We start from the raw sequence: 22,960 nt of genomic DNA, 5'->3' as shown, positions 1-22,960 counted from the left end.
TGTACAGTGACTCTACAACCTTATTCAAATGTCCCAAGTTCTAAGCTTCTCTATTGTTATTACAGACCTTTATATAGTTTACACAGCCCTCTAACGTTTTTGAGCCTGAGTGCCCAAACTGCAACGCAAAATCAATTTATTTATCTCAAAGTGCCAACACTGGAAATAAGTTTGGTATTGTGTTTTAGTTTGGGTGCTGGAGTTTAAAAATGTTCAGTATCACTGCCTTAGTCAAAATAGGGAAACACACATATTCAAACAATTTATTTTTTCTTTATTATTTTTTACTTTATCGCTTTATTTGTTTTTAAAATTTTTATTATATCTTTTACTTTTTTATAATAATTTTTTTCACTTAACTTTATTGCTATCACTATTGATAACAAGCCTTTGTTTGATAACATTTGGAGGTGACAAGTTCTCTTTTGTCACCTCCAATCCAGGAGTTTTAGCACAGCACTGTGCTGGCTCTCCTGTGACGGCTGAGACGGGAAAGCTGTGAGTGCAGCGTTTCTGTCCCAGTGGACACAGTGAAGATGACTGAAAACTTCCTGCTCTCCATCCTGAAGTACTTTGCCGTGGTCCCGGGACCCGGAAGACCACAGCAGGGAGGGAGGCAGCCAGTGGTGAAAGCATCATCGCCGAGATCACTTGCAGAAAACGAGCGGCAGCTTCCCTGCTCTACATTTAGCTCTGCTTGCCCGAAGCAGGGCTAAATGCAGAAAAAAACTACCTGCCCAGTGCCCAGAACTGCATGTCCTGGGCGTCGGGCGATATGAATTCAACGCCCCTGCCTAGGCTCTAGTGCCACCAGAGGGGCCTAGGCGTGCCATAGGTGCGCCACCACTGGCATCGAGGAAACCCATCCGAGAACATAAGTCCATGCAGATAATATCCTGGCTGGGATTCCTTATTGTTACCTTCTCTCTCCTTTCTTTTACTCTTATGCCTGCTACAGCTCCTACAAATACTAACCTCATCCTAAGGCCTGTACTTCTACTAGGCTAAGCACGTCACCTTAATGTGTCAATAACCTGACAATTGGCACTGAGCTCTGCGTACAGCAAGGAAGAGCATGCATGTGTGAACCAGTGAAGGCAAGGGAAGGTGCCTTCATAGCAGTGGAGAGGTTTCAAATGCACGCACACTCTTCTTTACCCAGCTCAGATCAGTGAGCATTGTATTTTGGTCCTTTGCATGGGTCGCTCCAGTTTTCCCTTTGCTTTATAATTTACCTTCTGTTCTTATATTTTGGTGCTTTCGCAGTACTGTAATGCATTTACATAATAAAGAGGTTAGAATCGTAGTAGACAATCGCTCTTAGTGTGGACAATTTTATATTCTTTCATTCTGTATGTGTTTTTTCTCCTAGTGGACCTGAGCTCAGCCAGTGAAGATGACTTTGACAGTGAGGACAGTGAGCAGGAATTGAAGGGTTATGCTTGTCGCCACTGCTTCACCACCAGTATGTAATCTGTTTATACGTTTCCAGCTAGAGTCTGGTTATTTCATATACACAGAACGATGCTGCTTATGTTCTTGTCTGACGCTGCTTATGTGCTCTTACTGCAGCTTCTAAGGACTGGCACCACGGGGGTCGGGAAAACATTCTACTTTGCACTGACTGCCGGATTCATTTTAAGAAGTACGGAGAGTTACCTCCTATTGAAAAGCCTGTGGACCCCCCACCATTTATGTTTAAACCTGTCAAGGAGGAAGAAGATGGTCTGAACGGGAAGCATAGCATGAGAACTCGCAGGAGCAGAGGATCGGTATGCTAACTTTTTATATAGTCACTCAGGCTGATTGCGTGGACACTTCTATTGAATGTATATTGTAATTTTAGAAGTGATTATAAAAAGCTCTAGGCACTAATAGAATCTGAAATGGCTCAGTTACACTTTAGCAGTTTTCAACTGTAATAAATGCTGCAGGTTGCTGCCACCTATTACTACTTTTCATTCTCGGTGCAGTTTAAACACTGCCCATTGGTCCTCACTTCCCCAGCTTGCTTACTTACCTTTTGTTTCCACCGCTGCAAACTGGGTCCTCATTGATTTGAATGGGGCCATATATTAAGAATTGAGATCCTTGGCATATAGCCCTGTTTAAGTTAGTGGGAACCCAATGCCCAAGGGTGGCCAGTGCTGAATACATTTTCACTAGTAAGTAAGCAACTGGGGGCAGGGGTAGTAGCAATAGTGTTTAACATGGATTTAGCGATAGTATATAGGTACAGTTCTTTAACTGGTAGATTTTAAATCTGTTCAGTCCTTTCCAGCTTGGGTATTGTTTTTGCCTTGGTGAGTTGAGGTGGGGGGCTGGAAACAAACGATTCTTTCAGTATCTGGACAGAAAGCGTTCCTCTTCACGATTGCAATTAATCTCTGTCATGTGATTGTTTCTCCTGCCAAATAGATGTCTACACTACGCAGTGGACGAAAGAAACAGACTGCCAGTCCAGACGGCAGAGTCTCCCCCATAAATGAAGACATCCGTTCCAGTGGCCGGAACTCTCCAAGCGCTGCCAGCACATCCAGTAATGACAGCAAAGCAGAGTCCCTGAAGAAGTCATCGAAGGCAAGTAACAAGTCAGAGCGGGCTGTTAATTCAGTGTAATTTGCCTAAGATGTGCTATGACTGTGGCTGAAATAACCTCTAGATTACTGTCCCATATGGGGGCTTATTTACAATGTATAACATTGCTTCTCTGCTGCATTTCACTTTATTGCTTAACATGTTTCCTTATTTGGCTGCAGAAGATAAAAGAGGAGCCCTCATCCCCGATGAAAAGTGCCAAACGTCAGAGGGAAAAACCAGTGTCGGACACAGAGGAGGCCGACAGGACCACAGCAAAGAAATCCAAAACACAAGTGAGTTGCACTTAGCACACTTCTATGGGGACAACCATTCCCATGTTTGCAAATTATGGATTTGCATCCACTTGAGGGCTGGAAAGTATGCAAGTTGGAAACCTATTGAGATACTTTTAGAACTGCACAGGTATGGTGGTATGTCAGCATCTTTCAAGACAAAGCACTGAATATTTGAATTATGAGCAGGCTGAAGCATCCAGGTAGTTTTGTGTTCCTGCATTGCAGTGGCATTTTCTAATTAGTGTTCTGAGACCTCAGATGTTAAGTGCACATGGTCATCGTTTATCTGTTTATGAAGAGTGGTCCGATGAACATCACTTTCATCCAGAATTTAGCAGATCAACCCAAAAGAGTTTGTCAAAGCTGTAACCCATCATTAGCTTTACAAGTCTGCGTTAATTAATTACTGACAAAGCATAATATGCGGCAACAGTATAATTAAATATATATATATAAGAAGTAGTCCCTGAGCTTCAGCCAAATGACCTAAGTTACCTAAACCTGAGAGAAGAACCTTGGAAGAATCACATTATTACTTGGCTGCAGGCAGGAGGAAAGCAATTGTGATGTTTCTCTCCGGTAATCACTCACATTGACTGTTGTAATTGAGATCGTCTTCTCACAAGCTGGGAGACGATAGCAGGGAGCTGACCTACAACCAGGACAAACAACTAACTTATTGTCTAGTTAAATACGTTAAAAATAATGTTGGTATATAAACCACAATTACTTGTCTATAGGCCCTCGGAGGTTTTTAAACTTGAAAAGTTTCTTTTTAACATTAGACAGCCCCGCCTTACTTTGAAGAATGTTACTTAAAATTCCCAGACTAACATATTGTGTTTTCTTATAGGAGATCAGTCGGCCAAATTCCCCATCAGAAGGAGAAGGGGAGGGGGAGGGTGAAGGGGAAGGGGAAGGCGAAAGCTCAGACAGCCGGAGTGTTAATGATGAAGGAAGCAGTGATCCTAAGGACATTGACCAGGATAATCGCAGCACATCTCCCAGCATTCCCAGTCCCCAAGATAATGAGAGCGACTCTGACTCCTCAGCCCAGCAACAAATGCTGCAACCTCCAAGTGGAACTCCAGCAATGGTCCCTCCTGCTGTATCACCAGGACCACTTCCAGCTATTGTTACTCCACCACACAACATTGCTCCTGCTCAGATATCACCTTCTCCATCAATACCTCCTTCCCAGCCTCCTCAGCCCCCATCTCTCTCACTTGTTCAGGCGCCAGTTTTGCACCCTCAAAGACTTCCCTCTCCACACCCAGCAATACAGCCTATTGCAGGGTCACAAGGAGAACCACAGCCTCCAATGCCTGCACAAATACATCCACAGTCACCCCATCATGGACCATTAGCTTCTTTGCCACACAACATGCCACCACAACCCATTCTACAGTATCCATGTTCTTCTCCACCTCAGCCCTGCCCTGCTCAGATCTCTCCATTGCCACAAACCCCATCTCTTAACTTTCCCCATAATACTCAGGGACCACCAAATCCTCAGCCTGCTCTGCAAACACCACCTCAGCCTTTGCGTGAGCAGCCTTTACCCCAAGCACCCATTACCATGCCTCATATCAAACCTCCTCCAACCACCCCTATTCAGCAAACGCCAGCACAGACACATAAGCATCCTCCCCACTTACAGGGGCCATCTCCCTTCTCCCTCAACTCTAATTTACCACCACCTCCTGCTCTTAAGCCACTTAGTTCACTACCTGCCCATCATCCTCCTTCTGCTCATCCACCTCCTTTGCAGCTTATGCCTCAGAGCCAGCAACTTCAGGCAACAGCAGCACAACCACCAGTCCTGACTCAAAGCCAAAGTCTTCCCCAAACACCGGGTCACCCTCAGTCAGGTCTTCATCCCTTGCCTCCTCAACCCTCCTTCTCACAGCATTCATTCATGCCTGGAGGTCCACCATCTATACCATCTATAACTCCCCCTACCTGTGCTCCTGCTCCTACCCCATCTTCCTTACCATCAGCATCTCCAAGTCTTCAGCCACCTTTACCTGTTGCAACTTCCGCTGCTGCTTCCAGTGTCTGCATTCCTGTGGTATCGCCATCGCCCAATCCACCTCCTTTGCCACCAATACAAATCAAAGAGGAGGTACCAGATGAAATTGAGGAGCCTGAAAGTCCTCCACTTCCTCCTCGAAGTCCGTCACCAGAACCCACTGTGGTTGATGTTCCTAGTCATGCCAGTCAGTCTGCCAGGTACTACTGCACAGTGTTTGTTTTATGGAAATGGTTTGTAAGTCTTGTTTATCATCCCAGTTACTAATTGGAATTTGTTTCTACAGATCAGCAGTGATGTACTGCAAAATTATGTCTTTTTAATTATATCTTTCCCCATTGAACAACTATAATTTATTTACAACTTTCTATATCTACGTGCATGATAATAAAGTGTAGTCAGCCTGAAAAATCACAGAAGGAGCCCTTTAATGTTTACTCTTAGTTTTAGAGAAGATAGTATGTTGGCAAGGTAGACTTTACAGTGTTGAAAAGTATAAGGTGGCAATGAGGTTCTAAGGTTCTCACTGACAGTGTAGGGCAAGAAAGAATGGCAACCTAATATTACTGCCATGGGAACCTTATACACCAAAACCATCAGTGGAAGAAGAAATAGGGTCTAGCTTCCTCCTTCCAAGCATTATGTTTACTGCGCTACAGGTGGTGGTTCAGTTAAAGTAATGTACTTATTAAAGACTACAGGAGGGTTTAGACAAATCAGTGATCTGATGTGGGGTTTGTCCTTCACATCGAAGTGCCTCCTTTAAATCAAGATCCCCCTAGAAACCCCGCTTTTACATCAGAATCTTCTTTCACATCAGTTCCCCCTTTACGTTAGGAGCCCTCTTCACATCACGGTCCCACTACCACAAAATTGGAATGCTTTGTTTCCTTGTATACTGCCCATTATTTTACTTATGTTCGTTAATCTATCTTTAAACTTCTATAATTAATATTATTTTACACAGGTTTTATAAGCATCTGGATCGTGGTTACAACTCATGTGCAAGGACTGATCTCTATTTCATCCCACGGAGTGACTCCAAGTTGGCCAAGAAAAGGGAGGAAGCAGCTGAGAAGGCTAAGAGGGAAGCAGAACAAAAGGTCCGAGAAGAGAGAGAGCGAGAAAAAGAAAAGGAGAAAGAAAAAGAGAGGGAACGAGAGCGTGAAAGAGAAGCAGAAAGGGCAGCGGTACGTTTCTTTTTCCTTTTTGAAATCTTTATTAACTCAGAATTCAGATAATCGGTATGTGAGGAATAAGTCCTACAATGCCTGTAGTCCTAACCACTAGGGATGCGCCGATCCTTTCGAGTACCAGTGCCAATACTTGCCATTTTCATGAGAACTACCACATGACAATAAACAAAAATGTATCAGTACTTGTACTCGCAAAACTCGTATCGGTGCATCTCTTTATAAAAACAAAATCATACATTAAAACAAATCCCAGGAGCTCTGCGTGCTCCTTACAAATGACAGCTGCCTCCTAACTTTTGTATTTTTCTCTAGTCTAGTCTTGGAGCTGGAAAAGTATCTGTACTTGTACCGAGTACTGTACTTGGTATCGGTGCATCCCTAGTAACCACCAATTATTATTTTTTTTAAGTTGTGATATTATAATAGGTTTGTTCCTGAAAGAGACTCTGTACATATTTTGAGACCCCTTTGTTAGGTTTGCAACTTCTTTGGGCCCCTAAAACAGTTTCTAAGTAGAATCTCATCTACTGAATATTATTTCCAGTAATACAGAGACACTAAACGTTACAATAGAACCTCATAGTTGACTCTTTACCCACCGATTCTGCACCCAGCCAAAGAAGTGGGGCAGGACTCATTAAGAGAACAAAGTGCATTGTTTTTCTAATTTATAAAACGTCATGTTTTACTATTTCTCATCTGTGACAATCATCCCATTTTCTTCATGCAGAAGGCTTGCAGTTCCCATGAAGGTCGTCTTGGAGAGTCTCAGATCGGAGGCCCAGCTCACCATCGACCATCTTTTGAGCCTCCACCTACAACCATAGCTGCTGTTCCCCCTTACATTGGGCCAGATACACCTGCTCTACGTACACTAAGCGAATATGCTCGACCGCACGTTATGTCACCCACCAATCGCAATCATCCTTTCTTTGTCCCTCTTAATCCCAATGACCCTCTCTTGGCTTACCATATGCCAGGCCTGTATAATATGGACCCTACAATGCGTGAGCGGGAATTGCGTGAACGGGAAATGAGGGAACGTGAACTCCGGGAGAGGGAGCTACGGGAGAGGATGAAACCTGGCTTTGAGGTTAAACCCCCTGAGATGGACCAACTCCACCCTGGTGCTAACCCCATGGAACATTTTGCTAGACATGGTGCGCTTACCCTCAACCCAAATGCAGGACCACATCACTTTGCTTTCCATCCTGGCTTAAACCCATTGGATAGAGAGAGACTGGCCCTGGCAGGACCACAACTACGGCCAGAAATGACTTATCCTGAGAGACTGGCAGCCGAGCGAATACATGCTGAGCGAATGGCATCACTTACTAATGATCCTTTAGCCCGGCTACAGATGTTCAACGTCACACCTCACCACCACCAACACTCGCACATACATTCACACCTCCATCTACATCAGCAGGACCCATTACATCAAGGTGAGTCCTCAGATTTGTAATGGGAGATATAGACAGGGGAATCTCAGAAAAAGAGAAAACCTTGTCCTAGTAAAAGATGTATTTTTTACTTGAATCTGTGGGGAAGTTTACCTCATCTTTTAAAACATACCAGGTAGTACTACAAGAATGGGGAAAGCTATGAGTGGATGTTTTGTCAATGTTGACTCCTGTTTTGTAACTAGTAAAAGTACAGATGAAATGTAGTTGCTTTGGGCAGCACCTCCACTGTTAAGTTTTTCCATTCTTATAGGATACCATCATAAAAACAGGTAAACTTTCTCAACCAAGTACCAGGCTGAACCTTTCAAAACAGTCCTGGCTTTCCTTGTCTGACCTGTCAGTAAATTTTTCAACGTTTCAGCAGTCCTTTTCAATATGACTTGGATTCAGCTGAGATGACCTCCTCATCAGATCCCTTTAATAAGCAAGATACAAAATCGGCTTTTCTAAATATAATTGGAAATGTTTCAGTTCCTTCTAACACTGCTCCTCAAAGACCCTTTCTTTTAAGCTGTCTCGGTGTATTGGCCGTGTAATCTGCATGATTTTGGCAACACATGTAGGTCCAATTAATCTAATAGTTAGGTTGTACATCTACAGTAAGCTTGTCTTGTCTAATCGTAGCATTCGAAAGTTATAACATGATGAATCACTTTAAGTTATAGTCACATTTTGTAGAAAGGCGGTTTCAGTTGATCTTTTTTCTTTGATATTGGCATCTCCATGTTAAATGAGCCAGCTTCCGTTATTGTAATACATTGGACACGTCTAATCCGTGAATCCGATGCGAATGTTTTGTTGTAATATAGGTTTTTACCTTGTTAAGGGACTCCCTTGCAACATTGCCAGAAAGCTAAATAAAGTTTGATAGTTTGTCTAGCAGTTAAGTATCAGGGACTGCTTTCCTATGTCGTAACCTGTTTGCCAATGGTATCCATTTAGGAAATTTAAGGAGCTCAGAAGAGTTCTTTGTTTCAGAGGCAGTTTCTGTGTATTGATGTTTGCTGTACTGTTGGCTTTTCTTCTGTGAACCATTACGATATGAAACGAGCGTTTAAAGTTGAGCTAGGTTAGAGGACTTCCTCCTTCCACCATATTACGTTATATTTGATTTGTGTTTTGGAAGTTTATGAATTTGGCCCCAACATCAATTAACATTCCTTCCCTAAATGCTATGGTACTTTTTATATTACAAAGTCAGATCAGCAACACAACATACACAGCAGGATTTACATTGATCTCTCTATTACCAAAGTTAGATTTGATGAAATCATAAGCTTTGGTGTCTATTTTCTAGCTAGCACTAGAAAATGACAGCTGTTCTCTTGGTATTTGCTACTGGCTATGGAGAGACATTCCCTTTTTACCAATTTGAATCGGTTAGGTCCAATAAAAAAATGCCCCTGCATATGAAGATTATCTGCTGAAGGGCTTGTTAGACCTTTTTCAACAATAATTAGCATGTGTGTGAGCCATCAGCTTTGCCGCCTGATGGTTATTTGGTCAGATATTTGAACAGGATGATATGTGATCTTTCATGTTCTGCATCCACTGTTGTATTGGACTTGCAGCACCTGCTTTGATGCTCTTCTCTGACGTATTTGGTCATCACTGTAGATGGGCAGATCTCTTGCAAATCAAATATCTAGTTCTCAAAAAAAAAATCTAGACCGTCCCAACCAGCAGGTGTATGGGCAGCTTTAGAAACTTGTTTTTGTTGTTTTTTTATTTTCACTTACAGCAAGAACATTAAACTTGAAATATCATTTGATATCTGGTTTCACTAAAGTCTTGGCTGTTGACCTTTTGGCAAATAAATATTGTGGCTATGAGCCTTTAAAAAGACTGACAGATCAAACCTAGGGTGGCTCAGCTCACTGCCTGGCCAGATCAGCCTGTTATTTTGGAAGCATCTAAAAGCCATTTGTAATACATCTATGTGATGTTGTGAAGACGGGAGGCATCTTACGATGTTATGTGTTTTCAATAGACTGCTGCTGTAACTCTAAGTCTTGGCCGGGCATGGCTGAAAACGGGACATGTGTTCCAGTCCACTTTCCTGGTAAATAAATGCAACCATTTTAAAAAGGAGAGAGAAGGACTCGGGAGACCGGGATAATCCTCCAAAGAAAAGCGAGCCCCAGATTTTATTCATAGAATTATTGCATATATTTAGCTGTATTGGGTTTTTATGTCGATATTTTAAGTTTTAGTTTATCCGGTAACTCCAGATTTGGGGACAGGTCTTGTTTTTCATGCAGGCAAGGGTAAAAAATAATACATGGGTGGAAAAAACATGCATCCTTTAAGTAGGTGGCCTATACTCGGTAGTATATAATATATAAAGTATTCTGTAATGAAAGGTTCAGTGACATTTTACTGAGAACAAACTTCCAAAAATGTGTTACCCACAAACACAACGAAAAGCCTCATCTTACCTGTAGTTCTTCTGTGATTTAGTTTTACTTTGTTACCAAGGCCTGGCCTCCCTCAGCCCTCCAAATAACCATTATACAGTTCAGTGAAATATCAGTGGCCAGGCTGATGGAGTTTAGGCATGAAGGTAGGGAAAGTTAAGCCCCGTGACAAAGTGGGACTGAAGCACATAAAAGGCTTTTCTAGCCAATAAAATATGGATCTTTTAATCTGAACTTTGGTAGATGTGCCTAAAAAAGACAAGTACAGGGCAAATGACTAGTCACCAGGATTGCCTGTAGGCTCTCTGCAGCAGATCCTTTTCCATTACCTATATACCATGTCTTGTTCTGCACTGGGTATTTGTACAGAAGTAGTCCTATTGGTAGAGGAGCATGACTTTGCTGCCATGATGAAAAGCTGACAGGTGGGGGAATATTCAAGAAGTAGTAGAATGAATGAAGAGGGAGATCCTTACACTGCAGGTCCTCGGGTACACCTTTATGTCCAGGGAGCAGCGCTGTGGTGACTTCACCAAATCTTGTAAGACTAGCTGTCAGAGGCAGCGGTACCTTTAGATGATCTCACACTGCAGATATGGAGATATGAGGCTCAAGGAACAGGAGTGCCTAAGCAAAGAAAGTTAGCTGCTTTTTTTCAGGAGGAAAAAGAGACAAACGGTACATTTTTCAGGAACCTGTCAGGCAGGGTTAACAATTCAAATGTTCTCTATAAGAAAAAACATCTTCGCTGTTCCTAATTCAGGTTCACTTTATGCAGGACTTCAACTTTTAAAAGTAATAGAGTCTATGATAGCTGACAATTCAGAAGTCCAGCATTCAGGGTTGTCATCCTTATCCTTGCTTCAAAACCTTGCAAGTCAAGTACCTGAAACAAGTGTTCTGTTCTGGTGTGTATTTAAAAAACTGAACGTTTCAAACTAATCCGGTTAGTTTGCCATTTGATCATGCTCTAGTTTAGTCTTTGCACATGTGTACTGAACTAGTTATCAGAATTGGTCCAAATCTTGTATGTCCAGCAAATTCTTCTGTTGATGTATGGGTACTGTTCCTTAATATGCTGGAATAAGTTATGGTGAGGCCACGATTATAAATACCACCTTTTCCCCCACAGTGTGTAGTTAAGCTTCCTTCCATCTTACAGAGTGGTTCCCTTTGCCCAAAGATGTAGAACAATACTCTTTGTATACTTTGTTCATTTTTAATCTTCATGTACCTGGGCCTCCAGGAGAAATTGATCTGGGAATTGTTCTTGTACTTGCACGATTATAGTAGTAAAACAGGGCTATACGCTCCCTGGACACACATTTCTTGTTTATATAAACGCAGCTAGACTGAACACTCCTAGACACTGATAAATGTCTAGTGTGCATTCAGCCATATCAAAGCATTACATGTTTCAAGATGGCTTTAAAAAAAGCTCCAAACGCATCTGGATGCATGTATTTTGACGCCTATGTGCACAAGGCCTAAAAGAACATGAAGTTAAGGCATATGGATGTGGAAATTTCCTACTCATGACTAATGTGCAATAATACCTGAATGGTTATTTCATAAACGGTAAAGACGACCGCCGCCCTTCCCTCCAATGGAGTTACCGGATTTAAGTTCAGGATTGTCGGATCTGCCCTGGCTAATACGAATAATGCTTTATTAGTGCAGATTTGCTGGCATTGCTTGGAATAGTTGCCAGAGGTGTTATAACATAATATGCACAGTGCAGATAACTGGATCTGGCTGCTGTTTATCGTTAGTCATGTATTGATTTGTTTGCAGGTTTAGAATTGTGTGCATTGGTGGTGTGTCTCATAAAGTAACACTTCTCACCTGTAAGAAATAGGCCTGGGATCTTTTTAAGGGCTCATGTACACAAGCCATTGTTTTAACCTACATGCTAAATGCTTGCTTATTAAGGATGTGTATAGTGTAGAAACCAACCGCGACCTATCAAAATGAGTCTGATCCTTAGTAAAAGTGAAATCTGGTTACTCTGAGTTACTGCACTTTTTCCAGTCTTAGGCCCCATTCACATAGGTGAATAAGACGCATCACATGAGTCTTAGAAATTGCGGTGCGGGCGAGAGGCTCTATATAATCCTATGACAGCTGCCACCTCTTCCAGGTCACAAGAATTCACACAGCCTTCCATGATCTGCAGATGACCGCACCTGGACGCAAACTGTTTGTAATCGTTTGCAGGCTGTGCCATTACTTATGAACATCTGCGGGTGGTGGCAGCTGTCATTGGATTGTACAGCGCCTCTCACCTGCAGCAGATCACATGAGTCTCAAGGAGGAATTTCAGGTGTGAATGTGGCCTAACTGTAGGAACCCAATGGGCCCGGCATTCTGCAGTTAACCCTTTCCAAAGATTAGATATTTTGTAATGTTTTGGGTGTCCTGCAGTCTGGTGGTCTCATCAAGGTCTCTGGTATTAGGGTTCAAGTTCTATTGTAGGGCTCGGAGATCTTTATTCAGTCACATAGATTGGAAACAATTTGTTTTTTCTTTTGGTATTTTACACAATGAATTTGTTTGCTGGGTAGATGGTTGTTCATCCTACTGATGTGGGCCTTTTTTTTAATCTCAAAGTGATTAAAAGAGGGAATGGTTCTTGTTGCCCCCAGTAATCAGCCAGATTCTATATTTTACCCTCCAGATGGGACAAAGTCATGGTGCTTTAGTCAACCAGAGCAGTTTGTCTGTATGCCCTTAAAGTGCTGTATATCTGTGCTCTTCCTGTGCTGGGGAGAAGTTATGGTAACATAACAGCAGATATTTTTGGATTTGTATTCCTCTACCTCTTTGAGTGCTTTTTGATATTAAATCCTCTTTGCCAAACTGGCACCTAAAATAGCTGTCATCATTCCTTCAGTTTGCTTTTAGGAGAAATGAACTCCGATTTTCCATCCTCTTGTCACTTCTCTATCCTAATTTTATGTATAGAAATATAGCGTTGATGGAGATTCACAGACCTCACTGGGGATAACTTATAAGGCTAAAAAACAATAAATCTATCATTGGTAACAGCGCCAGAACGTGACTTCCTTTTATAACACAACCCGCTTGGTCAATCTGATTTCCACCTTCAGTTCCCTTTAGATTAGTCTTGTGTGTGTTCGTAGTGTAGATACCATGGCCAAGTCTTGCAGTGAGGGATAGACATCTTAAAGGGCCCACTGGTGAAACATGTGGTGCTCTAATTGCTATATGGGGTTATTACATGTGATTATAGTATATGGGGTTTTTTTTTCTATTCCACAAATACTTGTTTGTGCTTTTTCTTTACATTTTGCATGCAGATCAAGCTATCCGGCAAATGTAACTGTGACAATCAAGAATACTTCCAGGGGTGATTGAGCAGAGCAGCAGCTTGCCAAAAATTAAAACATGGTCATAAAATGTAATCTTTGTAAGCACTCTTGTCAAATTTATAGTTTGTCCCAACCCATGTCACTGTCACTTTTGCTAGACAGCTTGACCTGCGTGTAACTGTTGGGCAAAATATAAAGGCATAAAGAAAAATACAGAATACAATCATTACGAGTATTAGCTGCACAATATAGTATTTTTCCAGAATTCTTATTTTATGCTTGTTCTGGTCTCCAGTCATATTCTGCTAAATGAATGCTTTGCTTGTCACAACTCTCCTCTATAGGAACTGAGAAGTGCTTGTGTGTTTAAAGCTGGCCATGCACTAGTAGATTTCCGATCGAATGTTCGTACAAAGATCTTTCTTTACCACAGATTACCATTCGATTTTGGAATTAATGGAGTTTCCTGAATAAAAACCACATTCACTGTTAGAATTTAGTTGGTTCGAGAAACATTTTCCATCCTGCTCCTTTTGGTGAATTGGCAGCTCAAGTTTTTAAGGTACTCAGACTGAGTTGGTCATCAGATCTTCGTTGTGCTGCTCTAATCTGCCTTCAGAAAACCCAGTTTTGTACCGGAGCAGAGCAGTTACAAACTCTTCAGTACGGGCTCATGTGTACAATAAACTTGGAACTGAGGGATCTTCTCGATGTATGAATGATCAGCCTTATCTTTTATCAATAGATTTGTATTTAATGAAGAACTCCAACCAAAGATTTTTCCAACTAAGGGAAGATGGGCAGGGTTTGATCTCTTGCCACATCTTTCAATCTTTTCTGGACATGGGCAGAGAAATCTGTCCCAACACTGGGTTAGCTGTGGCAGTTTGGACTTTTCTTTCCAATTAGGCCTCCAGTACCACTATACACTAAGTGGTCAGATTATTATTTATACAGTGCAATGCAGAATACCGCCAGCTGTAGAGGAATACAACAAATCCCAGCAATAATACATTATACTGCGTAATGCGGAATTCCACCAGCTATAGAGGAGTACAACAAATCCCAGCAATAATACATTATACAGTGGTGCAATGCAGAATACCACTAGCTATAGAGGACTACAAAACCCAGCAATAGTACATTGTACAGCGCAATGCAGAATGCCGCCAGCTATAATGTACTATTGCTGGGTTTTTTTGTAGTCCTCTATACTGCATTGTGCTGTATAATGTACTATTGCTGGGTTTTGTAGTCCTCTAGCTGGTGGTATTCTGCATTGTGCTGTATACTGTATTATTGCTGGGATTTGTAGTCCTCTATAGCCGGTGCCATTCTGCATTCATTGCTGTATAATTTTACACTTTCTATTTTACTATATTGCACACCACACTTTTTTTCTTTTTTACTTCCACTGCTCCAAGTTTGCTCCTGTGATGGACTATAATCTCAATACAAACTAGTAGTCCCATCACTGGAGCCATTTTTTAAAATGTATTTTTTTATCCGATTTAATCGACCTTAATAATCGACTAATCTATTTTGAAAATAATCGTTAGCTGCAGCTCTAATGGCAATCGCACATATCCCTTAAAATGCTGTTAAAAACCATCTGTGTGTTTGAGAATATTTTAGTTGTCATGATTTCCTAAAGAGATTTAGAAGTTTCTCTGTAAATTGCCCCAGCAGCACATTATTGTATTTGTTCACGCAAGTAATTTGGTGGCTGATTCCTCTTGTGGATAGTTTGTAACATTAGCAGTGCTCCATCCTACGTCCACTTATATGGTGCAGGATATAAATTGGAAATGTGGAATTATGGACACCAGTCAGGGCACAAGTGTATATAGCTGACTTTTACGGCGCTGCATTTCCATTATACTCAAGGTACGTTTGTTTTTTTGTTTTGGTTTAGACCGGGAAATGAATCTTGGGGCAGCTAAAACAGTAACTAGAATTGTCTGCATGTTCTTGGCCTAATAATTCTGCTGGTAATAAATGATTAGTGAGGGCAGATCCTTTCCTGAGCTCGCAAAAACCCAATCTCCCAGTCCTGATCTCTCTGGAATATGATGTGCTGTGTTCCTGTGATTATCTGTAGAATCTGAATGAGCCCATGTTGTTCTGTTTTAGGTTCAGCAGGTCCTGTGCATCCACTGGTTGACCCACTGGCAGCTGGACCTCACCTGGCACGCTTCCCATACCCTCCTGGTTCCATACCCAACCCCTTGCTACATTCACCTCATGAACATGAAATGCTACGGCACCCTGTTTTTGGTAAGTATATATATTTTGGATCATATAGTACCAAAACATATATTTCCTTGGTGATTTTATAGGGTGTGTGAACATGCCAAATTCTGATTTCCATTTCCGATTGTAAGATTAAGTGGGGAAAAAAAGGAGACAATGAACTGTGTACTATGCATACTCAGTGCTATGTAGATTTGGCATTTTCTTTTGAGTAGTTCATAACTAATAAACTGAACTGTAAGCCTCTTCTGTTCTTAGATGGTTCTTGTCCAGTAAATATGAAAAACTGGAGTATATTTATCTCTGAGACTAACTGCACACACAATATTGATATAGTTTTGGTTGGATCACTGAATGGTTTGTTGTTGGCCAACCTCCTGTAGCCAGTATGAAGCCATCACAAATTGCTACTAGAGTCATATATATTACAGAGAATGCAGTAGTATCCATGAGATACCTAGCTTAGTAATTGCTATGACTGGGAGACAGATGTTGGAATGTCTGGATACTGGGGGCATACAGATTGATTACCAGCTTCAATTAGAAGGCAAATCCACCGAAAATGCATATTGAATTTTAGATTGAGTCTGGTTGGCTGAGTCACTAGTTCCTGGTTTAATTCCTATCCATCTTAGAGTTTTGGGTGTTACCACTGTTCCTGTTGTGTTTTACATAATATAACCATTTAATAGGCAGAGTAGGACCCCTTGTAATGGCTGTGGAATGTATGCTGATCCAACAACTGAAGCTCAGAGATTCCACCACAAGTGTTTCAGCGAGAGAGAGAAAAAGCTTTTGAGGTGGTTTAACACTCCAGGGTCTACCAAGAAATTAAATCAGTTTTGGAAACAATGCAATGAATACTTATCAGTTGATGACCTTCAAATGCATAGGCAGAACTAAATAAAATCAATTTTTGTTGGGCCCACCTCTTGCCTTCAAAACAGAATCAATTCTGCTAGGTCCACTTGCACAGTTAAGGATTTCGCAGGCATATGGTCCGTTGCATGATTAAAAAAATATGCCAAACAAATGATCAGTGAGATAAGATGTAGGGTGAAATGCAATCATTAAATCAAAGTGAATCCTCTATATAGTAGGAATGAATCTGGGTGAGGAAATACTGCGCTCTGCTGTCAAGTTGACTTTGCTGAAAAATATTCAGTGTAAAAAAAAAATAATAATAATCACACAATGGCAAGATGGGTGGTCTTGCTGCATCAACCTGCATAAAAAGCACTGCGCAAACTGATAGTGCTATATAAATCCTGTATAATAGTAATATAGTCTTACAAGCTATGATCTATATCTGTAACCTGGTTATGTAACAAGTACAAATTGCCTACAAGGTTTTCCTATGATCTAGCCCCCATTAGCAAGTGTCCCAATATCAGCATTGCTGTCTAGTTCTGGCATCAGAAAGATTCGTTATCCCCTGTGCTATTTATACCACATAAAACTTGTGGCTGAAACGAGATTTTGTTGATCTTTGCATTTCTTTTATGGTGTTTTTTTGTTTTCTTGTGCGGTATTTCACTCAGGTGCTCACTACCCTCGGGATCTCCCGCCACAAATGTCTGCTGCTCACCAGCTCCAAGCTATGCACGCCCAGTCAGCGGAACTGCAGAGGTTGGCGATGGAACAGCAGTGGTTACATGGTCACCCTCACATGCATGGTGGGCATTTACCCAGCCAGGAGGATTACTACAGGTGAGCTGGTGGCTGTATATTCTATCTTGGTTATTAAACAGATTCTGTCACATGAAATGCAGTCAGTGTTGTAGAGCAGCTAGAAAAATGATGGAAATAAATGTTATTTATCGAAACTACTTCAGGAGAAGCAGGTGGTTTGGTGCCTCCAACTTCCTAAGCAACGATCTATCACAAGAGTTTATAAAATGGTTAAAATGATATGCTGCCTGAGACATTTTCCAGGGTTACAGATTTGTAGGGTACAATTAGAATTTAAACTCCAAAAATATCAGGGAACCAGATTTGGGAGTGCAAATGTTTATTTACAGAATGGCCATTCAGGGAAATGAACTCAGATGAATCTAATCAGTAAGGTAATTCAAATTCATATTTCATCAGAAGCTACCACCCCTTCATACCATTTCATTGAAACCATTGTGTACAAAAAGGTGAGCTTTTAATATTATACACTTATAACTCCATAAAATCCTATCAGGTTATTTTTCTCCACCATAAACATATCCATATAGAGGTTTACCGATGAGATACTGGAGGGTTAGTAAAGTGCTGCCCAATGTTGATGTCTTTCACAGTTGTAATCAATTGTAATATTTGTCTTCTAAGAAACACATTGGGGGGAATTCATTAAAACTGGAGCAGACAGAATCCGGAGCAGCTGTGCATGGCAACCAATCAGCTTCTCTCTTTAGTTTGCTCAGGTAAGATTTGAAAATGAGACAAAGAAGCTGATTGGTTGCTGTGCAAATCTTCTCCAGAATTGTCTGTCTCCAGTTTTGATAGATTCCCCCGTAGTATTTCCTGTAATGGATATCTATATGTGAAACACTTGAGATGTGTTAGATATAGATGTTTCTCCTCAGTGCTACAATTAAAGCTCCAGCTCTTGGTACACTGTGGCGTTAATAAAACTCCTCTCTTCTCTCTCTCAATGTCCAGCTGCAGTTTGAGTGATAGCTTTTTCATGATCCAAATCCTAGATTGTTCCCTTCTCCTGCCTGACCAAGTTACTTTACCTTTATGGTTCTTTATAATCCTTTGCGTATGAATATAGTAGAAGAAAAGACCATTTACTATTTTGGAGTTCTCTATTTATAATAAAAAGCTACTTCTAATTGTTTTAATATAGTGCGGTTCCTTCTAGCAGTGTGTCAGGAGGAGGATAATTATCCCTCGGAGTAATCCTCATAGGCATGTGTGCTCCGGGCAGTACAGAGGGTTATCCAACATGACAATTTAGCATTACGCCAGTTTAGCAAATCTGGGCTGTCAGGCTTGATGAAGACCTGTTATTGTACGTAATTGTTGAACCTCTGCATGTCGAAGCCAAGCCTCAATCTATGTCTTTGTTCTAGAAGAGTTTCAGGTCTAGAATGCCATTCATTAGCTTGCCTTTCATAACCAATTACAGCCTGTCATTTTTTTTTCTTCTTTCCTGTCTTTTCAGTCGTCTGAAAAAAGAAGGGGACAAACAATTGTAACGAAGGGATGACTTTGGACCTCTCCCTCCCTTCCAGCTCCCTTAGGAGAGTCGGGCTCTACATGACGGGTCCCCAGAGGCTGCGAGATTCCTTCTGTATTTAAAGACATGTCATAAACTGTCCTTTTTCATCTGTAAAGAAGACTCTTCAGAGCCACACTGGCAGCCCCCCTGCATGGCACATTCTTCCCCCAGCCTCGGGAGGGGAGCAGGTGTGGAGGGAAAGGTGGGGACAGCACTGGACACTTGACAGCTTGTGCTTTTGGAGGTGCTACCCCCGATACATCCATTCACTGTGTGCACACAAAGCCAGAGACTTGCTAAAATGAAAATATACTCTGCCAGCATTCTTGGGTCTCCCGTGCTGCATTACAGATCCATTCTTTCTGTTATGACATCAGCAGGAGACCATCTTCATTGTACAGAGTTGCCCCAGTCTGCCCATACCCTGTAAATACATTAAAAGCACGGACTGAAGGGGGGATTTTAGCAGACACACCGTTTTTCTTTTACTGTCCCTGCAGTGCAGTTACTACCTGTGAATTACCATTAACCTCTTGACTGCCACTGGATCCTGTGACATTAAGCCTATGGCAGCAAAGGGGTTAAGAATTTAAATATACCCACAGAGGTACTCAAGCTTTACCAATGAGGCAGTGGTAAAGCCCAAATAACACCATGTTTAAGTTTTTTTAACTTCGTAAACCATCTTGTTCTGGCTTTTTGCTTACTCCACATCTCTTGTCTGAGCCTATATAATCTACATTCTTAATGGTCCGTTATAGAGGAAGAATCTGATTTTACTCTGTGTTGAATCCACTCCAGATTTTTGGGTATCTCTGGAGAGTTGGGGGTCCCTCCTTTTTTTTCTTCTGTTTTTATCCTAAGTTTGCGTCTCACTTGTAGATAGGGGCTACAGCGTTTTAAGTTGTAGAGGCAAAACGCACACAGGCTTGTGCGTATCTTCACTTTATAGCATTAAAGTTTCTGCAGGGTTAGAACTTTTATTATTTAATTTATAAGGAAAGCCTCCTATATTTTACTGTTTTTGGGTCCTGCTATACATAATGCCAAGGGTTTTATTTGTACAGATTCTATTTAACCTGGGCTCTTATTTTTTAAATTCATGGTTTTTTGTTTTGTTTGTATGTTTAATCTATATGTACCCTCTGCCACCCCTTTCCCCCACAGCGGCAGGCCTGTGTCATGGTATGAGGACTCTAGGCATGCGGGTGAGCTGTATTGAGGCACATTTAGTAACTGCTTCTCCAACATGTGATGTTTTAACAGACGGGGCTCTTGGCTGCGTGATTCTTGGTTAATGAAAAAAGAATAAATATCTGTTGTAAAGCAGTTGTCCAGATGCTTAGAATTCTCTTTCACAAAATCTCCTAGCTGAACCCATTTCCCGAACCAGGACACTACCCCTGCCGCATCGACTGTTATGTTTTGGCGACCAGCATCTCAGGGCGGCGCCAGATCACAAAGTGCAAAGGTTACAGTCAAGCACCCCTTCACTTTTATCACACTGTCTTTTCAACTCAGTGGGTGGTGTAAGGATCAGAAAAAGTGAGCATCCTGATTTGCACATACAGCTTATTTGTGCAGGCGATCAGGACCAGGGACTTGCACCTACTTCCAGTTACGGCCCAAGCACACCTCGTTTGTCTACAGCTCCCATCCACCCCTTTAGATTTCACTGGTCCCAGGTTACATATGGACCCTCCAGGGAGAGGTTTCTCTGTCTAGTGGGCACAAGTCAGTGCTAAGTGCATTTAGGACATTACATGGAAAATTATGTGAAGCATTTGAGGTTTATTTAGCACTGAGAAAAGTGTCAAAATGTAACCAGCAGAAAGGTGTGATCATTTCTTGCTCCATGCAGTGCCCAAGCCCATCTTTCATTCCCATTCAGAGCATCATGGGAGTACAGTTTAACCAGCAGCTGGCCAGCCAAAGATAGATGTCCCTGAAGTAGGCCGTATGCCATTAGCATTGAAACTCCCCTAGTTGCAATCGCATTTTTACACTACAGTTAGGAATATATCTGCAGATTTCAATGTGCTGTACCCTTTATATTTGTACGGATTCCACCTCTTCCCTTTCCATATCCACAAGTGTCCGGGTGCTTGACTTTTGTCCTTGCAGGCTGTTTTGTGGGTAGCCTGTTCGGCGTTGAGGAGACCCCCTGCAGTAAGTTGTGCACTAGGCCTCTCCCCAGCACTGAAGGGCTAGAATTTTTACTGCCATAAGGCCTGGTGATACGCGGTCTCCCGCCGCACTGGCAGGAAAAAAAAAGGAGAGAAAAAAAACGGTTTCAGAAAGTTGACTGTTGTCTTTCAGTTATTTTTGTTACTTTTTACCACTCCACTTTGTTTCGTTCTTTCCTATTTTTGTAATTTTTCGGACGTACCTCGTTCAGTGTGTAAGAAACTGTAAAGCTACTTGTTTCATGGCGCCATTTAGCAGAATGTACATCCAGACTGCTCCATTTCTATATATATATCTTGAAGATTTTAATGTATATAGGAGTAGTTTGCCATGGGGGTAGAAACCCAGAAATTCGTGAATTCTGTGTTTTCTCCATTTTGAGTATTTTGTAATTTTTTTGGAAATATTTGTGGACATAAACAATAAAGCAAGCTACACCACAGGCAAAGCGTAAATTGGTTCTGTCATTCGTTAGTCTACACTTACAAGGGGCTGGAACATTATAACGTGTAATACCTGACCTATAACACCGCATTTCAGAATTGGGCCCCAAGCTCTAAAGGGGAAGCCATATTGGAATTAGAGCGTACTTATCATAACTTTGTAATCTTAACAGGTTTAATATTCAGAAGTGTGCATGCTCCCTCTAGCGGCCGTCTGTCAGACAACGTTGGTAGCAGAACAAAGACATTAAAGTCAATTTGCTCTCAGTTGAAGGTGGATGACATGAACCTGCTACTTTCCGGACAAAATGTGATTCTCCTAAATATGTAGAACAAATTGCATGGTTCATGTATGTCAGTAATCCAAGTCTGTTAATATGTGCTACGGAACCGGCAGATCAGTACACGCATATATAAGAGAATTGGCAAAGTATTACTAGCCAGGAAAGTATCAGGTTGTCATGAAATTCTAACTAAAGAAAGAAAATCTATTACAGGGTAAACTTCCCAGTAAGTGTCACGTAAGAAGCACAGATTGTAAGATGTTATGTGTGAATATGGCCATTCTAAGTAGAAATCTTAATACATGCTGATAAGAATGCATTACACCAAAATACATAAATTGCCAATAAACCCTCCAAGTCTGAAGTCTACAGTTTTAGGCCTCATTCACACGAGAAAAGGCCGGCGCGTACTGCTCCGTGCTAAGTGCATGGCCATATCGGAAAGCTCCCAGGAAAGACAGGTGCTGCGTGTGATTAGTGCGCAGCCCCTGTCCTCTATGGGAGTACACGGCCATACGCTTACCCGAAGTGCAGGTCTGTGCAGGTGTTCCGGCTCGGACACAGACAGGATCCATCCTGTCAGCGTACGAGTACTGACACCCGCACGGGCGGGTGAGCGTATGGCCGCGTCATCACATAGAGAAGGACAGGGGCTGCGTACTAATCACACACAGCACCTGTCCTTCCCGGGAGCTGCCCGATACAGCTGTGCACGCAGCATGGAGCTGTACGTGCCGGCCTTTTCTCGTGTGAATGAGGCCCTGTACATTACACCATATGCAAAACAATGCTTTTATCATTTTAGATATAGATGTGGAAAAATTGCATGTAATTCCAAAAATGTTTTATTTAGTTTTGGATTGGGTTATGGTTTTCCCTCCCTCAGCCTGAGGTTTGCTGTACAGAGACTGCAAGAGGCTGATATGAAGTTAAACTCAGGTTCTTGTGTGGATTAAAGAAATGGCTTTCTGTATTAATGTGTCCCTTATATGAGAGCTTGGAGCAGTTTTTTTTTATAATCATGGCAACAAAAAGGGGGGTGTTTTTTTATTTTATTTTTTAAATACTCAAAACAATAATTTGATATGGATATATGTGCTCCTGTTGATCAATGACAAATGTGAATTTTAACCACTTCAGGAGCGGCATATTACACTCCCTTTATTACCAGGACAGTTTTCAGTGCTGTGAAGTTTGATAGAAATTATCGGCAAGTACATGAGGGGATGTACTTGTACTTGGGCCTGAAAAAGTGGCATC

General features: G+C 41.6%; 1 protein-coding gene across 4 annotated transcripts in view; it reads left to right on the top strand.

Moving 5' to 3' along the window:
* The window catches only part of RERE (arginine-glutamic acid dipeptide repeats), a 337,236-nt gene extending 317,135 nt beyond the window's left edge, over nucleotides 1–20,101 (top strand). For 3 of the 4 annotated variants that reach the window (XM_018557504.1, XM_018557506.1, XM_018557507.1), the window contains 11 exons: nucleotides 1,373–1,465; nucleotides 1,573–1,772; nucleotides 2,419–2,580; nucleotides 2,760–2,873; nucleotides 3,730–5,108; nucleotides 5,876–6,098; nucleotides 6,835–7,549; nucleotides 9,561–9,632; nucleotides 15,453–15,596; nucleotides 17,114–17,282; nucleotides 18,730–20,101. In XM_018557504.1, coding sequence (XP_018413006.1) covers nucleotides 1,373–1,465; nucleotides 1,573–1,772; nucleotides 2,419–2,580; nucleotides 2,760–2,873; nucleotides 3,730–5,108; nucleotides 5,876–6,098; nucleotides 6,835–7,549; nucleotides 9,561–9,632; nucleotides 15,453–15,596; nucleotides 17,114–17,282; nucleotides 18,730–18,763 — 3,305 coding nt within the window. In that variant the 3' untranslated portion in view covers nucleotides 18,764–20,101. The remainder of the gene's footprint in view (nucleotides 1–1,372; nucleotides 1,466–1,572; nucleotides 1,773–2,418; nucleotides 2,581–2,759; nucleotides 2,874–3,729; nucleotides 5,109–5,875; nucleotides 6,099–6,834; nucleotides 7,550–9,560; nucleotides 9,633–15,452; nucleotides 15,597–17,113; nucleotides 17,283–18,729) is intronic. The other variant, XM_018557505.1, reaches the window with a different exon arrangement.
* The last annotated feature ends 2,859 nt before the right edge of the window (nucleotides 20,102–22,960 follow it).

The sequence above is a fragment of the Nanorana parkeri genome, unplaced genomic scaffold, assembly GCF_000935625.1.
Source record: "Nanorana parkeri isolate BGI_ZX_2015 unplaced genomic scaffold, ASM93562v1 scaffold287, whole genome shotgun sequence".
NCBI classification, from domain to species: Eukaryota; Metazoa; Chordata; class Amphibia; order Anura; family Dicroglossidae; genus Nanorana; species Nanorana parkeri.
The sequence above is the reverse complement of the archived record's forward strand: the minus strand, read 5'-3'. Positions and strand labels throughout refer to the sequence as shown.